Raw genomic sequence first — 18,375 nt, forward strand, 5'->3', positions numbered from 1 at the left:
AACGTTGTGCATTGTTTATTTTTAATTTTTATTAAAAAATATTTTTTATTTTCTCTTTCAAGTTCATTCACAAATATACACTCTTATAATTACCATTAATTATATCATTATCATTAATCTTTTATCATTATTTTCTTACAAATATATAGAATATAGTTTGGGTCACTTTCTTGCCACCCCATTTTATTTTGCAACAACCTTGCTCGTTCTGTCTTCTCTACCTCCCTTCTCTGTCTTCTTTCCTCCTCTCCTTCCTCCCTTCTTCTTCCCCTCTCTTTCCTCCTCCTTTCTTCTCCTCTCTTACCCTCTCTCCTACTCTTAATTCCCCTCCCTTACTTCCTCTGCTTTACCCTTTCTTCCTTTCCCTCCTCCTTCTTCTTCCCCTTTCCTCCCCATCTCCGCTTTTCTCCTCCCTCTTACCCTCTCCCCTACTCTTAATTCCCCTCTCCTACTTCCTCTGCTTTACCCTTTCTTCCTTTCCCTTCTCATCTTTCCTCCTTTCCGTTGTTGCCCTTGCTTATTTACTTTCTTTGATGGGTTCTCAGGGTGGCATTTCAGGAAACCCAACGTTATATTTTCATGCATATCATTTTCTCTGTTACATTTTATTTCTAATAATAATTCCACTTGTATCATTTTTTAAATTGTTTACCTGTATTGCATTGTTTTTCTCTTTTCCTTTGTGCATGGTTATGGTACTTTTAGCAAGCAGGTTTTCATTGTGTGAATGGGGCCAATTCGGACTCCTAAGCTTAGCTCTTGATGACAGGTCTGGTTGTGGATTTAGATATAGTTAAAAGTACCTGGCAGCGGCATGGAAAACATAGCCGTGCGCACACCCCACATAATTACAGCCTGGAGCAGGACCTAAGCCCCTTCCTCCTTCGCAGGAACACTTTCCTGCCATTACGAAGTCTCCAAGGCTAATGGTACGGGGTGTGTGCGTGCACATGTTTTTTATGGCGTGGAGCTGCGGCAATGCACTGAGCGACTCTGGAGCCCATCAGTGGGGGATTTCAAGGAGCGCAAGATGGAGTCTAAAGTTTAGAGTTGCGCTGGTCTCAGCAACCCCTGTGAAATGATCATTCGACCCCAAAAGGGGTCGCGACCCACAGGTTGAGAACTGCTGCTCTAGAAGATGCTTATGGTAGAGAGAAGGGTCATACACACACATACAAATCCTGATGTTTTTTCCTAGCACTTTCAAAATTTATTTTAAAGGAAAAGAGCATGTCAGTGACATTCTCGCATTGGTATACTAGCTGTGCAAAACAGTGCTTGTATTTAATTGTGCTCGTACAATACTGTCTTGAGTCTTTAGAAGCTGGCAGGGCAATATTGCTTCAAAAACACATGTAGAATATTCATGTAGAATTAAGCATGTTAATTTTTATCCAGACATTATTATTTTTTAAATAATGCCCAATTTTAACCACCAGTACAACATAACTTAATGGATGAGAGATAAACTGTCCGTTATTTTCCTGTTTTATTATAAAATATTTCAGTATATGGAGACATACTTAAAAGATCTAAAATACTTTATTCCTGATTTCTCCATCTCTCTCTCTTGCTCAAGAGTCAGATTCTGCAGGGCTTCCCTGGAATTCAGTGCCATCCAATCCCCTTGGGCTACACTTGTTTTCATTTCTAATTTGTCACCACATCTGTTGTGCTGGAGGAGTAGGTTCATATTTTGGTACAGAGCAGGGTAAGAGTGTGATAACAGAGCCCAGCTGAATGCGGGGCCAGAAAAGAAGCTTCTCATAATTGGAAGGAAGACAGATGTCCTTCCCTTGAATGAAAGAGGTGTGAGAGGAAATTGTTGTTCAGAGAAACCCTGAGAACAGGAAAGAAAGGATTGCCACAGCAGCTCTTAACAACGAGGGGGAGGAAACAGAGCCTCCAGTGAACAATATTTGGGTTATTGGAAGAGGATGTTATAATCAGCACAAAAGGAATGTATAGAAATTACACCAATACCATCGGGGTTTATTCTTTGATATGCGGGAGAGGGTTGGATGTTAAAGCAATGGATCCAGGTGTTTGTATTCAAGCAATTTTTTCCAACATAGGTATGCAAATAATGCAGAGTTTAAAAAGATGCCTGACATTAAAGCCAAATCTTTTAATATAAGAATAAATTCAAAAGACCGATCATATTAGAAACTATAGATGTCTCAGGTGTATAGGAATAGGAAAAGTGCTTACCATTCAATAGTGCTTTCAGTATTCTGAGCAGTTTACTAATGCCAGCATTATTGGCCCAACAATCAGGGTCCTCATTTTACTGACCTTGGCAGTATGAAAGGCTGAGTCAGCCATGAGCTGGTCAGGATCGAACTCCTGGCAGTCTGCAGTTAGCCTGAAATAAAGCATTCTAACCACTGTGCCACAAAGGAACCTTCTGTTACAAAGAAGTTCACTTCAAAATGGCCTATGAGTTGGTATGTCCCTAATGCAAGGTGGCTTTACTCTTCTAGAGGATGCTTTTATATTAAACAGGGATAACACATGCTGCATGAAAGAGAAGAGGGGAGGAATACTTTTAAGATGGAACCTATATTTTCAAGTACTTAGAATTACTTTTAGTCAACTATTTGACTTGTTAAAATCTGAGCAAATGTGTTAATTAACAAAATCTTTCAACTTGACAGTGATGAGTAGTGCTAATGCTTGGCATGGAATAAGCCACATTCTTAAAAATCCCCTTCATGAATATTCTAAGATGTACTGTAACTAAAATGTTTTCTGAGGTAATTGAGTTACTTTGTAGAATTGAGTTCTATAGTCCCCCACATCTAAACTGGTTAGGAAACCATGTTGCATGATTAACAGAGTTTTTTAAGTCCAAGGAAGCTCTCTTGCATTCCTTGCTTTTGGGTAAAAAAAAAAAAACTAGTTTCAAATGGTTTTCAACTTAAATACATTTTGGTTAATTCTCAGTTGGTTTGTACAGACCAAAGGAATTTACCCAAATCTGATTTCCCTGCAGGGTAATCTACCAAAACATTTACCTTTTAGTCATGTGTAAAAGGTATTCTAAAGTTGGCCCCACATGAATAAACTATAAGCCACATTTCCATGTCCTAAGGAAGAATGGGGAAGACTGAGTCAGCATTCCTTATCCGGACCTTATCTAACTAAATATGCATGCAAAATTTCTATCACTTTTCTACTATGCCTAGTACAAGGGTTCTTAGAATAGGCTGCCAAACTACTTATCTATAATTTAGTTTCCATTTTAGTTCTAGGTGCCCCCTCTCCCCAATTGTATTGAATTTCTGTTAGGAAATTGGGGATAACTTTATTTAGAATGGAACTGGGAGATCTGTATCCTTGTCCAGTATCTTGCTTTGCATACTTATTATCCTCACTTTGTTGAATATCCAAGTTGCAACTTCTTTCTGTCATTTTTGTACTGGATTTTAGCATAAAAAGCAAAGTAACTGTTTGAACTAAGCATGATTTCACCATATTTTTCATTATCTCTGTCGGCTTTACCTCTACTTCTCCCCCACCTACCTGATGCTTATCATCACAGTTGTATGCCATTTAAAGGTGAAGCCACAAAGCAAATATTTGGCATGAGGAAGTATCAGAGATGGGTTGCTCCCGGTTTCGCCTGAATCGGGTGAACCGTTAGTGGTGGCGGTGGGAGGCTCCGCCCATCCGAACGGATGCTTCTGTGCATGCACATGCACGAGCGAACCGGTAGTAAAAAAAAAATGGAACCCTACAACTGGGAAGGATGTAATCTGGCAGCATCCAACCTGAGTACATATGCCTCTGCATTCTGGATCATAAAGTTTCCAGACAGTCCTCAATAGCAGCCCCATGTAGACCAAATGATGGTAATTTAATTGAGGAATGATAAGGACATGAGTGACCATCTTCAGTACAACCTATTCCAGGTAAAGCCGTCACTTGCATACCAGATAGAATAATTTTATAATCAACAGTCACAAAAGCAGCTGAAAGACCTAGGAGAACAGGCTGGTGACACCACTCCCACCCAAATCTATGAAAGATCATTTACGAGATTGACAAATACAATTTGTATCCCATGCCCAGGTTTGACCTATTGCCAAGAATCTATATAAACAGTAATCCTTGACTTGCAACCATAATTGAGCTCAACATTTCTGTTGCTAACCAAGACAGTTGTTAAGTGAGTTTTGCCTGATTTTATGCCCGTTCTTGCCACAATTGTTAAGTTTTAAGTTAGTAACATAGTTGTTAAGTGAATTTGGCTTTCCCATTGACTTTGTCAGAAGGTCGCAAAAGGTGATCACATTACCCTGGAACACTGCAACTGTTATAAGTACTTGCTAGTTGCCAAGTGTCCACATTTTGATGATATGACCATGGGAATGCTGCAATGGTCATGCGAAAAAGGTCACAAAACACCCTTTTTCAGTCGAGGACTATCTGTATCTTTGAGACCTCTCCACAACTGCAGCCCTGTCTGCAACATAAAGGGAAGGTTAGAGATAGGCTGACAACTGTCCAGTTTTGTTGAATCTTGCTGTGGCTTCTTAAGGTGGGCAAAACAATGCCTATTTAAGGATCTCTTGCATGTCCTTTTCTCTTAAAGAGGGATTGATTACAACCGGGATTTAACTCCCATTCGCCTCCCTGTTTGAATTAGCCATGTGAGCAGGTCTAATCCACAGCTAAGATTGCAGAGGATTCTGTCTAAGAGTAATAATAGATTTGCTGCCTTTACCATCGCAAGGTTGGCTCAGAATGACTTCTTACTTGTGTTTGGTTGCATTCATTTCTTGTTTACTACCAGTATCATTGCAAGAACACTATCTCTTCACCTGGTTCATTTCACAAAGCTCCTCAAAATACCAAGGAGTGCCCTGAAGTGAATATAACATTTAAAGTACAGCCAACCATTGAATTGGGCAGTGATGAACTGTAATAAGCATAGTCATCATGGAGAATATGAACTCTCAAGCCATCTCCAATCCCAAAAGGGAAAATTAAAATAATCAAATATCTGAGTGATCTCACAACCATCTCTGCAATTAAATCAAGCAGTTTGATGAAGAATGTTGTGAGGCAACTGGGAGGATAGTACAAAAACAACACACACACACACACACACACACCAATTCATATAACACAATTCAGCTATCTCTATAAATCTATATCCCCCAGCTGATTAGTTATTGTCTCATTAAGTAATTTTGAAATAAGTTACCAAGTATTCCTCAATACTGTCTTCTAAAAGTATTGGATTCCACCTCCCAAAATTCCCAAACTTCATGGAATCATGGGCATTGAAATGCAATACCTCTGGAAGGCATTAAGTTGGGGAAGGCTTTTTGCAGAGATGCTCATGATCTATTTCTAGGAATAAAAAGATCCTGCTATAAAGTTATATAAATCGTTGAGTGTTACAGCCACAAATCTGACAATGCCTATATTAATTGTTCATTTTGAGAAATATTGTGATTATTCTAGCAGCTTTTGGGGAAGGGGGGCATCTGAACTTCCACTGATTCTAACTGACTAAAGCCAGTGCAGGAGACCTATTGGGATTATAGTATAACCCTCTCTTCTTATCTTTAATTGTGGACTTTTAACCACAATTGAGCCCAGAAATTCTGTTGTTAAGTGAGACATTTGTTGTGTGATTTTTGCCCCATTCTGCAACAATTCTTGCTGCAGTTGTTAAGTGAATCAGTGCAGTTATTAAGTTAGTAACTCAGTTGTTAAGTAAATCTGGATTCCTTATTGACTTTGGTGGCCAAACGGTTGCTAAAGGGAATCACATGACCTTGCAACACGGTAATAGTCATAAATATGAACCAGTTGCCAAGCATCTGAATTTTGATCGCATAATCATGGGGATGCTGCAAAAATTGTAACTGTCATAAAAGTCATATATCATATTTTTAGTACCGTTGTAACTTTGAACGGTCGCTAAACAAACTGCTGTAAGTTGAGGACTACCTTTATATATAACCACATACATTTTGTATCAACTTATTATTTTTCATCAAAAAAACAAACCCTTCCGAGAATATAGAATGTAATGGTACTAGGAGGGTCACAATTTTCTGGTAGAACATTGGAAAGGCAAGCAAAAGTCTCCAATTTGATGTTTGTTAGAAGCCATGAATAACCATTTGCAGTCACCTTTTACAATGTAAAATACACTTTTTCAATAATCCAACAGTGAGGGCTTCCAAAATGCCCAAGTCTTTTGGAAAGTTTAAGGGACAAAAGAGATAGCTAACCTCCACAAAACTCCTTTCTGGGAATGCTTTTCCTGTTTGCGTGTTTTACTGGGCAAGGCTTTTACCCCTTAATCCTTCTTAAAGACCCTGAAAGATTGGCCCCACAATTCAGCATGACCCCTGAAGTCCACAGAGACTGCTAATGAAAGCAGCAGTAGTAATTGTAGTAGTAGTAATAGTAGCAGCCGCCACCTTTATTCCTGGCTGGTTAAAAGGTTCAGAAAATAACTGATAGAAAAGAGCTCCACCTGCCACCTTCCAATTGTGCTGCTTGTCAGAGAAGCTAATATCGACTGAATATAAGGAATCTTTCTATAGTCTCCAAGCTATCACAAATGTCACTTGGGCATCCTCACTGAAAACTGTCTCAAAACGTACAAGTTGCTACAAGCCCATTCCTTAAGGGTGAGTGAACAACTCCTCCTCCGCATGTTCCACCTTCCAAAAATACTTCCACTTGTTTAATTTTGTTAGTTTTAGCAACAGGGATGGGCTTGAGCCTTGTGAATGTGCCAGGGATTACAATCGAAAATGCAAGGCAAAAAATATAACTTATTTGATTACTCCCTAGATATTAAAAATTGCAGTTCAACAGAACTTTAAAGGCCTTCAGGGGCACAAGCAAGACTTTGGAGGAACACAGGTTCTGTTTTACGGTACAGCACAGGATTTTCAAGCCAATAATCTTCTTGTATATGATATTTCCACAGAAGACTTTTGAATTTTGTCATACTGTGCCTTAGACACTCGTTTTATTTACTTGAGGGGCATTCTCAAGTACTTTGAATAGAGTACCCTGCCATTGAGATCAGAGCCACTGTCTACCTGGGTAAATCTTTACAAACTTGTAAATATAAAAATCATAAAATATTTCAATTGTTTTGTTTCATACTTTCGAAGGTCGGTGGAGGAGAAGAGAAGCACAAAAGCATTTAATATAATAACAAGCACTTCTTCCAAAAGGCGTATTATTTCAGTATTCTTGAAGAGTGAATGTTTGTATTTCATGAACGTCCATGGAAAGTGGAGGATAATTTCTATTATCCGAGCTCTCCCTTTTCTCTCATTCTGTAGTTTCCACTTTGGTTGTGCAACTGATTACATTTCAGCTTCAAATTCTGCCAGCTGAGGCTGGGATAATAAAGGAGGACAGCAAAATGATGCACAGGGCACCCTAGAGTTTGCTTAGCTACTTGCCAGAATGCTGAAGTTAACAAATGAATCTTCTTGGGACAATGCCGTTCAGATAACCTCTCCCTTGGAAGTGAATACTGGTGCTTCATGATGTAACAATGTCCAGTTACTCAGAATGTAAATAGGTGGCAGGACAATTTTTCCCTGTCACAGAAAATTTACTCAAATGCAAGCATTTCCCTGAAGCTCCCAAGCAACTATTAATCTAGCACAGTGATGGCGAACCTATGGCACGCATGCCGCAGGTGGCACGCAGAGCCCTCTCTGTGGGCATGTGAGCCGTCGCCCCAGCTCAGCTCCATTGTGCATGTGCCTCCCGCCAGTCAGCTGATTTTTTGGTCTCTGCCGTGCATGCGTGGGGAGAGGGGTGCATGTGTGAGAAGCATGTGCATACGTGGGAGGGCGGAGGGTTGTGCATGCATAGGACCAGGAGGTGCTCCCCCCCATGGCCCATTTTGGCTGCAGTGAGGCCTACTAAGCCTAAAATGGGGTGGGGGGTTGCACATGCATGCACGGGGGTGGGGGAGTATGGGGGGAGTGTGTGTGCATATGCAGGGAGTGGGGCACTGGGGGGAATAATGTGCGTATTGCATGCGCTTTTGACACGTGGTGACAAAAAGGTTAGCCATCACTGATCTAGTATCACCCAGGTTCTGGCATATGATGAGTGGTTTCACACCATTCTTTTTATACGAGAATTTAAAACCAGGATTTTGAAAGAAAAATTACAGGGGAAATAAACACTCCCAAGAAACATTCATGTGATGCAAGTGATACTGAAGGGACAAGGAATTAGCTATCAAGGGATACTGGTTAGCAAAGATTGAAGCCACACTTTTGTTAGGCACATACAATTGCTAAAGAGAATGCAGCCACTTGAATATGAACAAAGAAGTTTTCATAAGCAGGAGGCACAATCTGACACTAGCTCTCTCCTCCAGTCCTATCCTCCAGCCCTGTACATCCACCACAAAGGTCTGAGCAAAAAAGAATGGTTTTATATCTGTGGCTTTCTGGAAACTGATGCAGGGAGAAAACTAGCGTTCACAAAACTCTGTATTTCTGTTTATGCCATGGGGGATTTCAATATGGCAATAAAGGTACATTAAAGTAAGGATCAGCAATATGTACATATAAACATTCCCAAGCCACTGCCTAGGATCTCAGCTCTTCTTTACTGTCTTCTTCTAAGCCCATGAGCTTAAAAAGAGCTTGTTATGCCTTACCAAACACATGTGTTGAAAACTGATTCCTTATTTCTATATCCCTTCCTTCACAAAAGCATCTAATCATTACAGTCGGGGGAGACCAAGCCTCTGTCTCTTTATTAAACAACCACTGATCACTGCATGTTTCTGAACTTCAGCTCCAACGATCAGAAAGTACACTACTGACACCTAAATTGCAGTTTATTGTTAATCTCAGACTACTGATCTTTTAATCATAATATTAAATATTGTAGAGTATTATGTTATTATTGATTATATAAGCCACCTTAAAATTATTTCCAGTCTGAAAAGAGGAATGTAAACAATTATAATTAATTAAAATAAACTGCAAATATAAATGTACTATTATGGCATTTAATACTGTTCTAGCTGATTCAGGATAACTGACCGTTGTCTTACCTGAACGGTCGTTCTCGGGGCGCTGCGGGAGAGTCCAAGGAAGGGTTAACACAGCCTATCTGCCCAAAGGACTGAGTTGATTTTTTTCCCCTGGTCACGCCTCCTTTGCCTCCACAGGTTCAGTTTTAAAAACAAAGTCTTGACCGTCGAGGGAGTTCAATGCTCCTGCAAATTCACGGAAATTGTCACATATTTAGTTAAGAAACCTGGGCGGGTCTTGGACTCTCCCACAGCGCTCCGAGAACGACCGTTCAGGTAAGACAACGGTCATTCTCCATGGCGCTGCTTGGAGAGTCCAAGGAAGGGACATGCCCAAGCTATTTTGTCCCAGGGAGGGAAATGTCACCACTGGCCGGAGCCTCGACCACTTGTTGCAATACTCTTCTCCCAAATGAGGCTTCGGCGGAGGCAAAGGAGTCCACTTTGTAATTTCTGATGAAGGCCGTTGGAGATGCCCACGTAGCAGCTCTGCAAATGTCCAGGATGGATGCCTGGGTCGCCCACGCTGCAGTCGTAGCCCCGCTTCTCGTGGAGTGGGCCGTCACACGGGCTGGAACTGTCTTGCCTTGGTGTTCATAAGACATTTTAATGCAGGCCCGGAGCCAACGCCCAATAGTTGATGAGGAAACCTTGCGCCCCAACGACCCCAGTTGAAAGGATACAAAGAAGGCCTCAGAACGTCTGAGGTCTTTAGTTCTCTTCAGATAGATTCGAACAGCACGCCTCACATCCAGTTTGTGCCAGCCGCGCTCCCTGGGGTGCTGCGGTTTGGGACAGAAGTTCGGAAGTATCACCTCCTGCGCTCTGTGGAAAGGAGAATTTACCTTTGGCAAAAAGGTGGGGTCCAGACGTAAGATGACACGGTCTGGGTGGATGATACAAAGTTCTTCTCTGACAGAGAAGGCCGCAATCTCCGACACCCGTCTGGCCGAGGTGATAGCTATCAGGAAGGCAGTTTTTAAAGACAGGTGCCGAAGGGAAACCTTTCTCAACGGTTCAAAGGGCGCAGAGGTTAAGGCCTGCAAAACAAATGGTAGGTTCCAGGTTGGGTATCTATGCACCACCTGGGGTCGCAAATTGGAGGCCCCCTTTAGGAAGCTCCTGATCTGGGGGTGATGACTCAATGTCTGAGGCTGGTGCCTCGCCAGAATGGTAGACAAAGCCGCGACCTGCCTCCGAAGTGTAGCTGGTGCCAAACCTTTGTCCAGCCCAGCTTGAAGAAAGTCCAGTAACTGAGGCATAGAAGCCTCAGCGCTCACAATGTTCCGCTGTTCGCACCAAGTGGAGAACGCAGACCAAGTTGCTTCGTAAATTCGAGTCGTGGCCGGTCGTCTGGAAGCCTGTATGGTCTGAATGACCTTGTCCGAGAGGTGTAGGTCCCTCAGGAGCTGCCCCTCAAGCGCCAGACGGCTAGCTGGAGCCACTGGGGTTCTGGGTGAGTGATTGCCCCCTGTGTCAGTACCACCTTCTGTGGAGGGATTCTCCATGGTCTCTCCACTGAGAGGTCGGTCAGATCCGCAAACCAGGATCTCCTGGGCCAATATGGAGCTACCAGGATGAGCTCCGCCCTCTCCCTCAGGAGTTTGGAGATTACCTGTGGAATCAGAGGTAGAGGCGGGAACGCATACAACAGTCCGGGAGGCCATTGGGGCCTCAGGGCGTCCGTCCCCTCCGCCTGATGAGACCGGTACCGAGAGAAGAATCTCTGCAGGTGAGTGTTCTTTGCCGTGGCGAAGAGGTCGACTTGTGGCAGGCCAAACCATTGCACAATCTGGTCGAACAGGTCCGGATGCAGCCTCCACTCGGAGCTGTCGAGTGTCTGACGACTCAGCCAATCTGCACTTACGTTGCTGGTGCCTGAGATGTGATCTGCTCTCAGCGACGCTAAGTGAAGCTCTGCCCAACGACCCAGGGCCTCTGCTTCCGCCATGAGTCTCTTGGAATGAGTGCCACCCTGCCTGTTCACGTGTGCTTTTGTGGCAATGTTGTCCATCAGCAGAAGCACGTGGTGGCCCCGGAGTTGTTTCCAAAACCGTCGCAGAGCGAGTCTGGCAGCTCTCAGCTCCAGCCAATTGATGTTTCGAGCCGCTTCCGCGCGAGACCACTTGCCCTGTGCCAGCTGACCTTGACAATGCGCTCCCCAACCGAAGAGGCTTGCATCTGTAGTGACAACTATCCTGTCGGGCTCTTTGAACAGACAGCCCTTTTCCACTGCCCGTGACTGCCACCATTTCAGGGAGCGGGACACCTTCAATGGGAGTCGAACTTTCCTGGGCGAGTTGCTTGCTTTCGCCCTCTGCATCGGCAGGAGAAACCATTGCAATTCCCTGGCATGAAGACGCGCCCAGGGAACCACATTGATGCAAGATATCATTATTCCCAGTAACTGGGATAGATGGACGATTGGCATTGTGGTAGTCTTGCGACACTGACGGATTTTGGCTCTGAGATTGCACAGTCTGTCTGGAGACAGGAAAACATGGCACGAGGCCGAGTCTATGATGGTGCCCAGGTGCTGTATGCGAGTGGCAGGGACCAGGTGGCTCTTCTCTAAGTTCACGGAGAACCCGTGATCCTGCAAGGTGCGAATGGTGACACTTACGTCCCTTGCTGCTTGTGATTGGCTCCTCGAGTGAATGATGATGTCGTCGAGGTAGCACTCCAGACAGATGGGAAGCTTGCGCAGGTGGGCCGCCACAGCTGCAAGCAGCTTCGTAAACGTTCGTGGAGCTGAAGAGAGTCCGAACGGCAGTGCCTTGTATTGATAATGCTTGCCGTTGTAGAACAGCCGAAGGAACTTCCTGTGAGCCGGGTGAATGGGCACATGCAGATACGCCTCCTTGAGATCGATGGAGGTGAGCAGGTCGTCTCGCCGAATGCAGCTGAGAATGGACTGGAGGGACTGCATTTTGAAGCGCTTGTAGGCCAGATGCCGGTTCAGGCGCTTTAGGTCTAATATGGCCCTCCACCCCCCCGAGCTCTTGGGGACCAGGAATAGAATGGAGTAAAATCCCTGCCCTTCCTGCTCTGGGGGAACGGGCTCTATTGCCCTTATCGAGAGAAGATGATCGATCTCTGCCTGCATGAGGGATCTTTTTATGGGATTTCTGGCCACAGGACACCGAATGAATGTCCGGGGCGGGAATGATAGAAATTCTAGAGTCAGCCCCTTCCTGACAGTGTTTAGGATCCATGAATCCGTGGTAATCTCCTCCCACCGATCTGCATAAAGTTGCAGGCGGCCGCCGATGGGAGCAGTCCCTTGGTGGTCACTTGCCACGCCTGAACTGACGGTTGTTGCCTCCCCCTCGAAAGGGCTAACGAAAGGAGCCCTGGTTTTGCTGCCTACCCCTGGGGTTAAAACTGCCCCTGTCCTGTGCCCTGTCAGTGGACTGGTTGTAGGGCCTCTGATAGGAATAGGAAGAGGTGGAGGCCTGGGCGGAATCCTGATTACGAAAAGGCTGCTTCCTGAAGGATCCAGAACCTTTTCTGTCATTCTTTTTGAAAGTAGACGGAAGGATTTTGCGTTTGTCCTTCGTCTCTATTACGAATTTGTCTAAAGCATCCCCGAAGAGGAACCCCCCCTTGAAGGGAGCTGAGGCCAGCTTCCATTTGGCTTTCATGTCGGCTTGCCAGTGCCGGAGCCATAGCAAGCGACGTGAGGTCACGTTGGAGGCGAGCGCCCTGGATGCAAATTTTGCCGCTGTTAGGGAAGCGTCGGCAGAATATTCTACAGCTGTGATTATTTTGTCCAGATCATGACGCCAGCGAGAAGCCTCGGAGGGAGGCTTGGATCTCAATTGGCGCAGCCATAACAAGGAAGCCCTCGTGAAGAAGGAACAGGAGGTGGAGGCCTTGATCGCCCAGGCAGCCGCCTGGTGCGTCTTAAGGCAGGCCTTTTCCGACCTCTTATCCTCTGCCTTCAAGCCCTCCAGCAGGTCAGCTGGGAGGGAAGAAGAGGAGGTCAGAGAGACCACTGGAGCATCCACTTCAGGCATTTTAAGCACATCCTCCAACTTTTGTTCCAGGGGGAACAGAGTTTTGTCTGCGCCACTGGGATTGGCCAGGGTCCCCGGCTGCACCCATTGACGCTGCACCACGTCCATAAACATGTCAGGAACTGGGATAAGTTCCGGATCTGGAGTGGTCTCACTGAATAGGCCCGCTTTAAGGTCCTGAGGAATGGGGATAGAGGCCTTATCCTTAGGCTTAGTCCCTAGCTCTGTGGATGTTCTAGCCTTGTGCAGAATGGCCTTAAACAGAGAAGGCTTGAACAAACCAGTGAAGGCAGGTTTGTCCGGGGGCATATCCTCGTCCTCCGAAAGCTGGAACTCATCTGCAGTCTCATCTTCCCATGTGGACACCTCTGTGGTGACAGAGGTGCCTGGGGAACCAGATTCACGGCCCCTGCCTGCTGCTAGAGAGGAGGTAGGCCTTGAGGCCTTACCCTTTTTGCTCTCCATGTGGCGCAAGGCCTCAACCACGCCCTGAGAGATGGCCTGAGTAATTATTTCCTGCATTTCTGGCGAAATAGCTGGGCCCTTGTCCTCAACAGGCCTGGGCCTAGAAGAGCCTGAACCCCTTGCATAGTGAGTGGGAGCTAAAGGCCCCTCCATGTGGGAACAGCCAGGGAAAGGCCCCAAATCGTCCCTTACAGAGGAACTGGGGGAGTCTGGGTAACCCAGAGATGCAGCAGGAGAAACAGATCTGGAATCCCTACCACTAATGGAAGGAGATTGATCCCCTTGGTTAGAGAGAGAGTCCTCTCTCTCACGTCTGCTCAGGACAGGGCCAAGCTCAGCCTCACAGGATTGAGGAAGATGAGGGGCCTGGGCCTTGTCAGGTTGCTCTCTGGAGCCCTCAAGTCTCCTATCTCCTAGGTGCTTGGGGGCCTTGTTTCCTGAGGAGTTATGGAGGGGTTTTCCCCCAGCCCCTTTTCCACCCTTTCTCCCTTGGCCCGAGGGATCTGGCCTACTGCGCTTAGCGGATGGCCCAGCCAGCTCGTCCCTCTGCTCCAAACCTTCGTCTGCCATGGCTGCACGGGTGTTGGATCAATTCAAAGTGCAGGAGAAGGGTAGATGACACTGGCCAGCCGGCTCCAAAGAGTCTGCAGATCTTCAAATTTTCTGGAGGCTGGAAGAAGACACCAGGACACTCCACAGCCGCTCCTTCAGCCGAAGGGACACTCAAGAGGCTCCGGTACTGCTGGAGACCCAGGCAGGACACTCCAAGCACTCCGCGGTGATCTGCTGAGAGGCAGAGAGGTGCGGAGAACCCAAGCGCTTTCCCTGCTGCTATCAGTTAAAGTGAGCAGAGAAAATGGCCGCCGCCAGTTTCGCGCGCTTTAAAAGCGCGCCCAGAATGCAGCCAGATGTTTAAAACGGCCGTTGGAAAGCGCGCCAACACGCAGCTTCCAAAATGGCCGCCGCAACCTCCGGAGCCAGCCAGGACGCCGCCGAGGGCGAAATTCAGCTGAAAATCCCCTTAGCAAGCAGCCGGGGGCGAGCCAACTCCAGGATCGTCCCCGCACTCGCCGGCAGACGCCGGACTAGTGGTCACAGCTGAGTATGTTGCTAGGGCAACCGGTGGGCTCCTTCAATGCCTCTGTTTAAATTTAGTCCATTTTAAGCAAAGCCAATAATAAAAAGGTCGAATTGGAATGGGAAAAAAATCCTGATAAGTATTATGCTATCTGAAAAATAGTTTTTCTTTTTGGGGAACCCAGCCTATTTGTCCAAAGACCAGGAACTCCCCAGAGTACGTCCTATAGGGCGGACTGAGTTTTTAAAACTGAACCTGTGGAGGCAAAGGAGGCGTGACCAGGGGAAAAAATCAACTCAGTCCTTTGGGCAGATAGGCTGTGTTAACCCTTCCTTGGACTCTCCAAGCAGCGCCATGGAGAATAGTGGGTTCTCTTTCTGTCCATCAGTGAAAGGGTTGTGCCTTTAATGAAACAAAACAGCAATTAATAAATATGAACACAATAGGATGGAGGGAGGGAGGGAGAGAGGTGGAGAGAAGGAGAGGGAGACAATGCTTCAAAGAGATTCAAAGATAATATGTTTTTCAAAAGCTGTAGGTTTATAACAATAATTATATCAATTGTTTAAATTATATCAAATGGGAGATAGGATACTGGCAGATTAATAGTACAAGTATCACATCAGCATCAGGAAGAATTATCATTTTTACAATACAGCAAATAGTGGCATATAGTCATTCATCTACAGCATTGCTAGCAAATTTCTTTCCTTTGTTTCACATTTTCAAATCAAAGGGAAAATCCATGCATTTCCATACGGTATAATATATCAAATATGCTGGCTTTTCATCCACTGAACTTCACAAGTCTAACAGTATCCTTTTCAATGAATCAAAATGCCAATTTTAGAAGATCATAACTTACGTCTAGGCAGTTCAAAATATCTGAATGAAAGCTGTCCTGAAAGAAACCTGAAGGCATCTTTAATTATAGGCTTTCATGGACAAAAGTTCTTTCAGAATATGAAAGTATTCTATTCATTCGAATTGCATTTATTATGACTAGGTGTGATCAGGCAGGTATTTAACAGGCTAAAATTGAGAGTTCCTATGAAACCCAATGTTAATTATATTCAAGGTATATTTATATAAGGGTTGGCTAACTTATGGTTCACCACAAAATGGGTGAAATATACCTGCAGATGTTGGCTTTACTTCATTCATCTGCATGAACAATGTCATCTTTGCAACAGTCTAGGATGTTGTATGTACCTTGAATAAGTCACTGAATTGTACTAACTTGTTTTCAAGGAAAAGCATCTGACATCATAGGACTGTGATGGCGAACCTTTTTTGGCTCATGTGCCACAAGTGGGGGGAGCGCAGGGGGGTCGTGTGCGGGCGTGCCGCACCCATAATGCAATGTGCGACCCCCCAGTGCGCATGCACGCACATCAGGCGCAACCCCCCCATTTTACATGCTTTTTTCGCCCTTCCCAGGCTCCAGAGGCTTTATAGGAGCCTGGGGAGGGTGAAAAGAGCCTCCCCCGTCCCCCCGGAGACCCTCCAGAGGCTTCAGGGATCGTCTGGAGGCTTCCCTGAAGCCTTCGGAACGCTTAAAACGACCCTCGGAGCAAACCGGAAGTCACTTCCGGTTTGCTCGGAGGGTCATTTTGAGCGCTCCGAAGGCCTCAGGGACCGTCCGGAGGCTTCCCTGAAGCCTTCAGAATGCTTAAACGCATGCGCGCTGGCCAGCTGACAGGGCAGCGCCTCGTGTGCCCTGACAAATGATTCCGCGTGCCATAGGTTCGCCATCACTGTCATAGGATATGTCTTGGCCCAGTCACAATGTAGATGCATATTTCAATAGATTAGTTTTCAGTCATCCCATGTGTAACTCAGCAGAATGAAGATAAGTTCAGGAGCAATGATTATGGCAAACTGTATTTAAGAAAAGTAACTGGCTTATTGATGCATTGCTACTTCAGGTACTATACTTCACCATGCAGTCACATAAATTAAAATTCTTGGGAGCAACTGCAATGGGGTATTAACTAGTTAAGATGAGTGCATGTAACAGACTTTGTCTTGCGTCATGATTAAAAGTGAAATGACGGAGATGACAGAAACCACTGGAAAAAAACAGGATGTTTATTATTTATTCCAGAAAGAGATGCTAAGCCAGAGGCATGGAAGATAGTTAAGAATGTAGAATGGCTGGCCCTAAAATGAGTTGATTAGAATATTTAATTCACTAATTATATGTAAGATTTGGAAATTCTATAAAACATTCATTTGCAATGTAGACATGTGCTCATGATGAAAGCTTACAAGGAGTATGGAACTATCTATATACTACTAAAACATTCATGTGTTTGTTTGTTACTTTCAATCAGATGAAACAGTTATCATAGGGCAGGGGTGTCCAAACTTGGGAACTTTAAGACTTGTGGACTTCAACTCCCAGAATTCCCCAGCCAGCTGGCTGGGGAATTCTGGGAGTTGAAGTCCACAAGTCTTAAAGTTCCCAAGTTTGGACACCCCTGTCATAGGGTAACAATTTTTGAATCAATGTACCTCAAATGTACTAACTTATAAAATGTGTCCAAAATCTGGGATCTGTGGCTCCTATGGGATTGAAATTTGGCAGAGTAGTGGCCAGTTCAGTGCTACTTTGCTGATGTTCTCAGCCACAGTCATGTGACCATCATTTCCAATGTTGCCTGCCAGCTTCTTAGAAGGAAAGCTAGTGGGGAAGCCAGCAGGAAGTTGGAAGTCACTTCCCCTCTCACTGTTTCTTTTCCTGCTTGCGGTCATTCTGCTTCTCAGAAAATATCTTTGAAATAATGGCCCAAAGAATCACAGGTTGTGTATTAATATGATAAAGATAATTATAATTTTCACAGCCGGGCAAACTATTAAGGGGATTGTGTCCCTAAGGAGGGTTGTAATCATACTTCCATAGGGAGGTGTATAGCAATAGCACTTAGACTTATATACTGCTTCACAGTGCTTTATAGCCCTCACTAAGCAGTTTACAGAGTCAGCATATTTCCCCCAACAATCTAGGTCCTCGTTTTACCGACCTCGGACGGATGGAAGGCTGAGTCAACCTTGAGCTGGTGAGAATTGAACTGCAGCCAGCAAAAGTAGCTTATAGTACTGTATTCTAACCTCTACACCACCATGGCTCATATAATATAATATACCTTTTACAGACTTCCCTTACAAAATAAAACTTATGGGAGAAAGTACAGCCAGAGAATGAATCCACATCACTTTTATTTTTTCTTAAAATATGTATTTCAAGAAAGAGTAATGGATCTAGTATACTAGTAAGCAGTAGTTCAAAGTGGGGACTTTTCCTGAAAAGAAATACTTTCCTGAAACCATTTAACTGCTCTAGACCACTTTTACATTATTTTGTTGAGTGGGTGCTCAACGAAGCCCAGGTTCCACCAGAGTTGAAAAAATCATCAGTGTTATCTATAAAATGTTATCTAGGGACAGAAACACAAGTTCAAATATTCCTTCAGTCATGACTTTGGATTAGGCACTCTCAGTCCAACCCAACCCAAAAATAATTATCGTGGGAAAAAAAATAAAAAAGCAAATATACTCCTTGAATTCCTGGATGGAAAGCAGGATATGACGCTAATTAATAAACAACAGTGACCATAGGGGGTGGGGGCAGAAGAGGACAGATTAGCATTAGACCGTAATGTCTCAATGCCACTTTCATCATTCTGATGTTGTTCTAAATAAACAAACTTTTGGCTGATTTTCTATTGAATGAGCAAGGTTCAAGATTTTAGAAT

At 44.6% G+C, this 18,375-nt stretch overlaps 1 protein-coding gene across 2 annotated transcripts in view; it reads right to left on the bottom strand.

The window, feature by feature from the left end:
* The window catches only part of INKA2 (inka box actin regulator 2), a 41,468-nt gene that overhangs the window by 7,403 nt on the left and 15,690 nt on the right, over positions 1-18,375 (bottom strand). Inside the window, exon 1 of one of the 2 annotated variants that reach the window (XM_081946689.1) lies at positions 2,212-2,442. The exons of the other annotated variant lie outside the window; for it this stretch is intronic. Within the exon in view, the coding sequence (XP_081802815.1) occupies positions 2,212-2,214 (3 nt within the window). The 5' untranslated portion in view covers positions 2,215-2,442. Of the gene's footprint in view, positions 1-2,211; positions 2,443-18,375 lie in introns of those variants that run through there. 2 annotated transcript variants of the gene reach the window in all.

The sequence above is a fragment of the Natrix helvetica genome (genome assembly GCF_964273705.1).
Source record: "Natrix helvetica genome assembly, chromosome: 3".
In the NCBI taxonomy this organism is placed as follows: Eukaryota; Metazoa; Chordata; class Lepidosauria; order Squamata; family Natricidae; genus Natrix; species Natrix helvetica.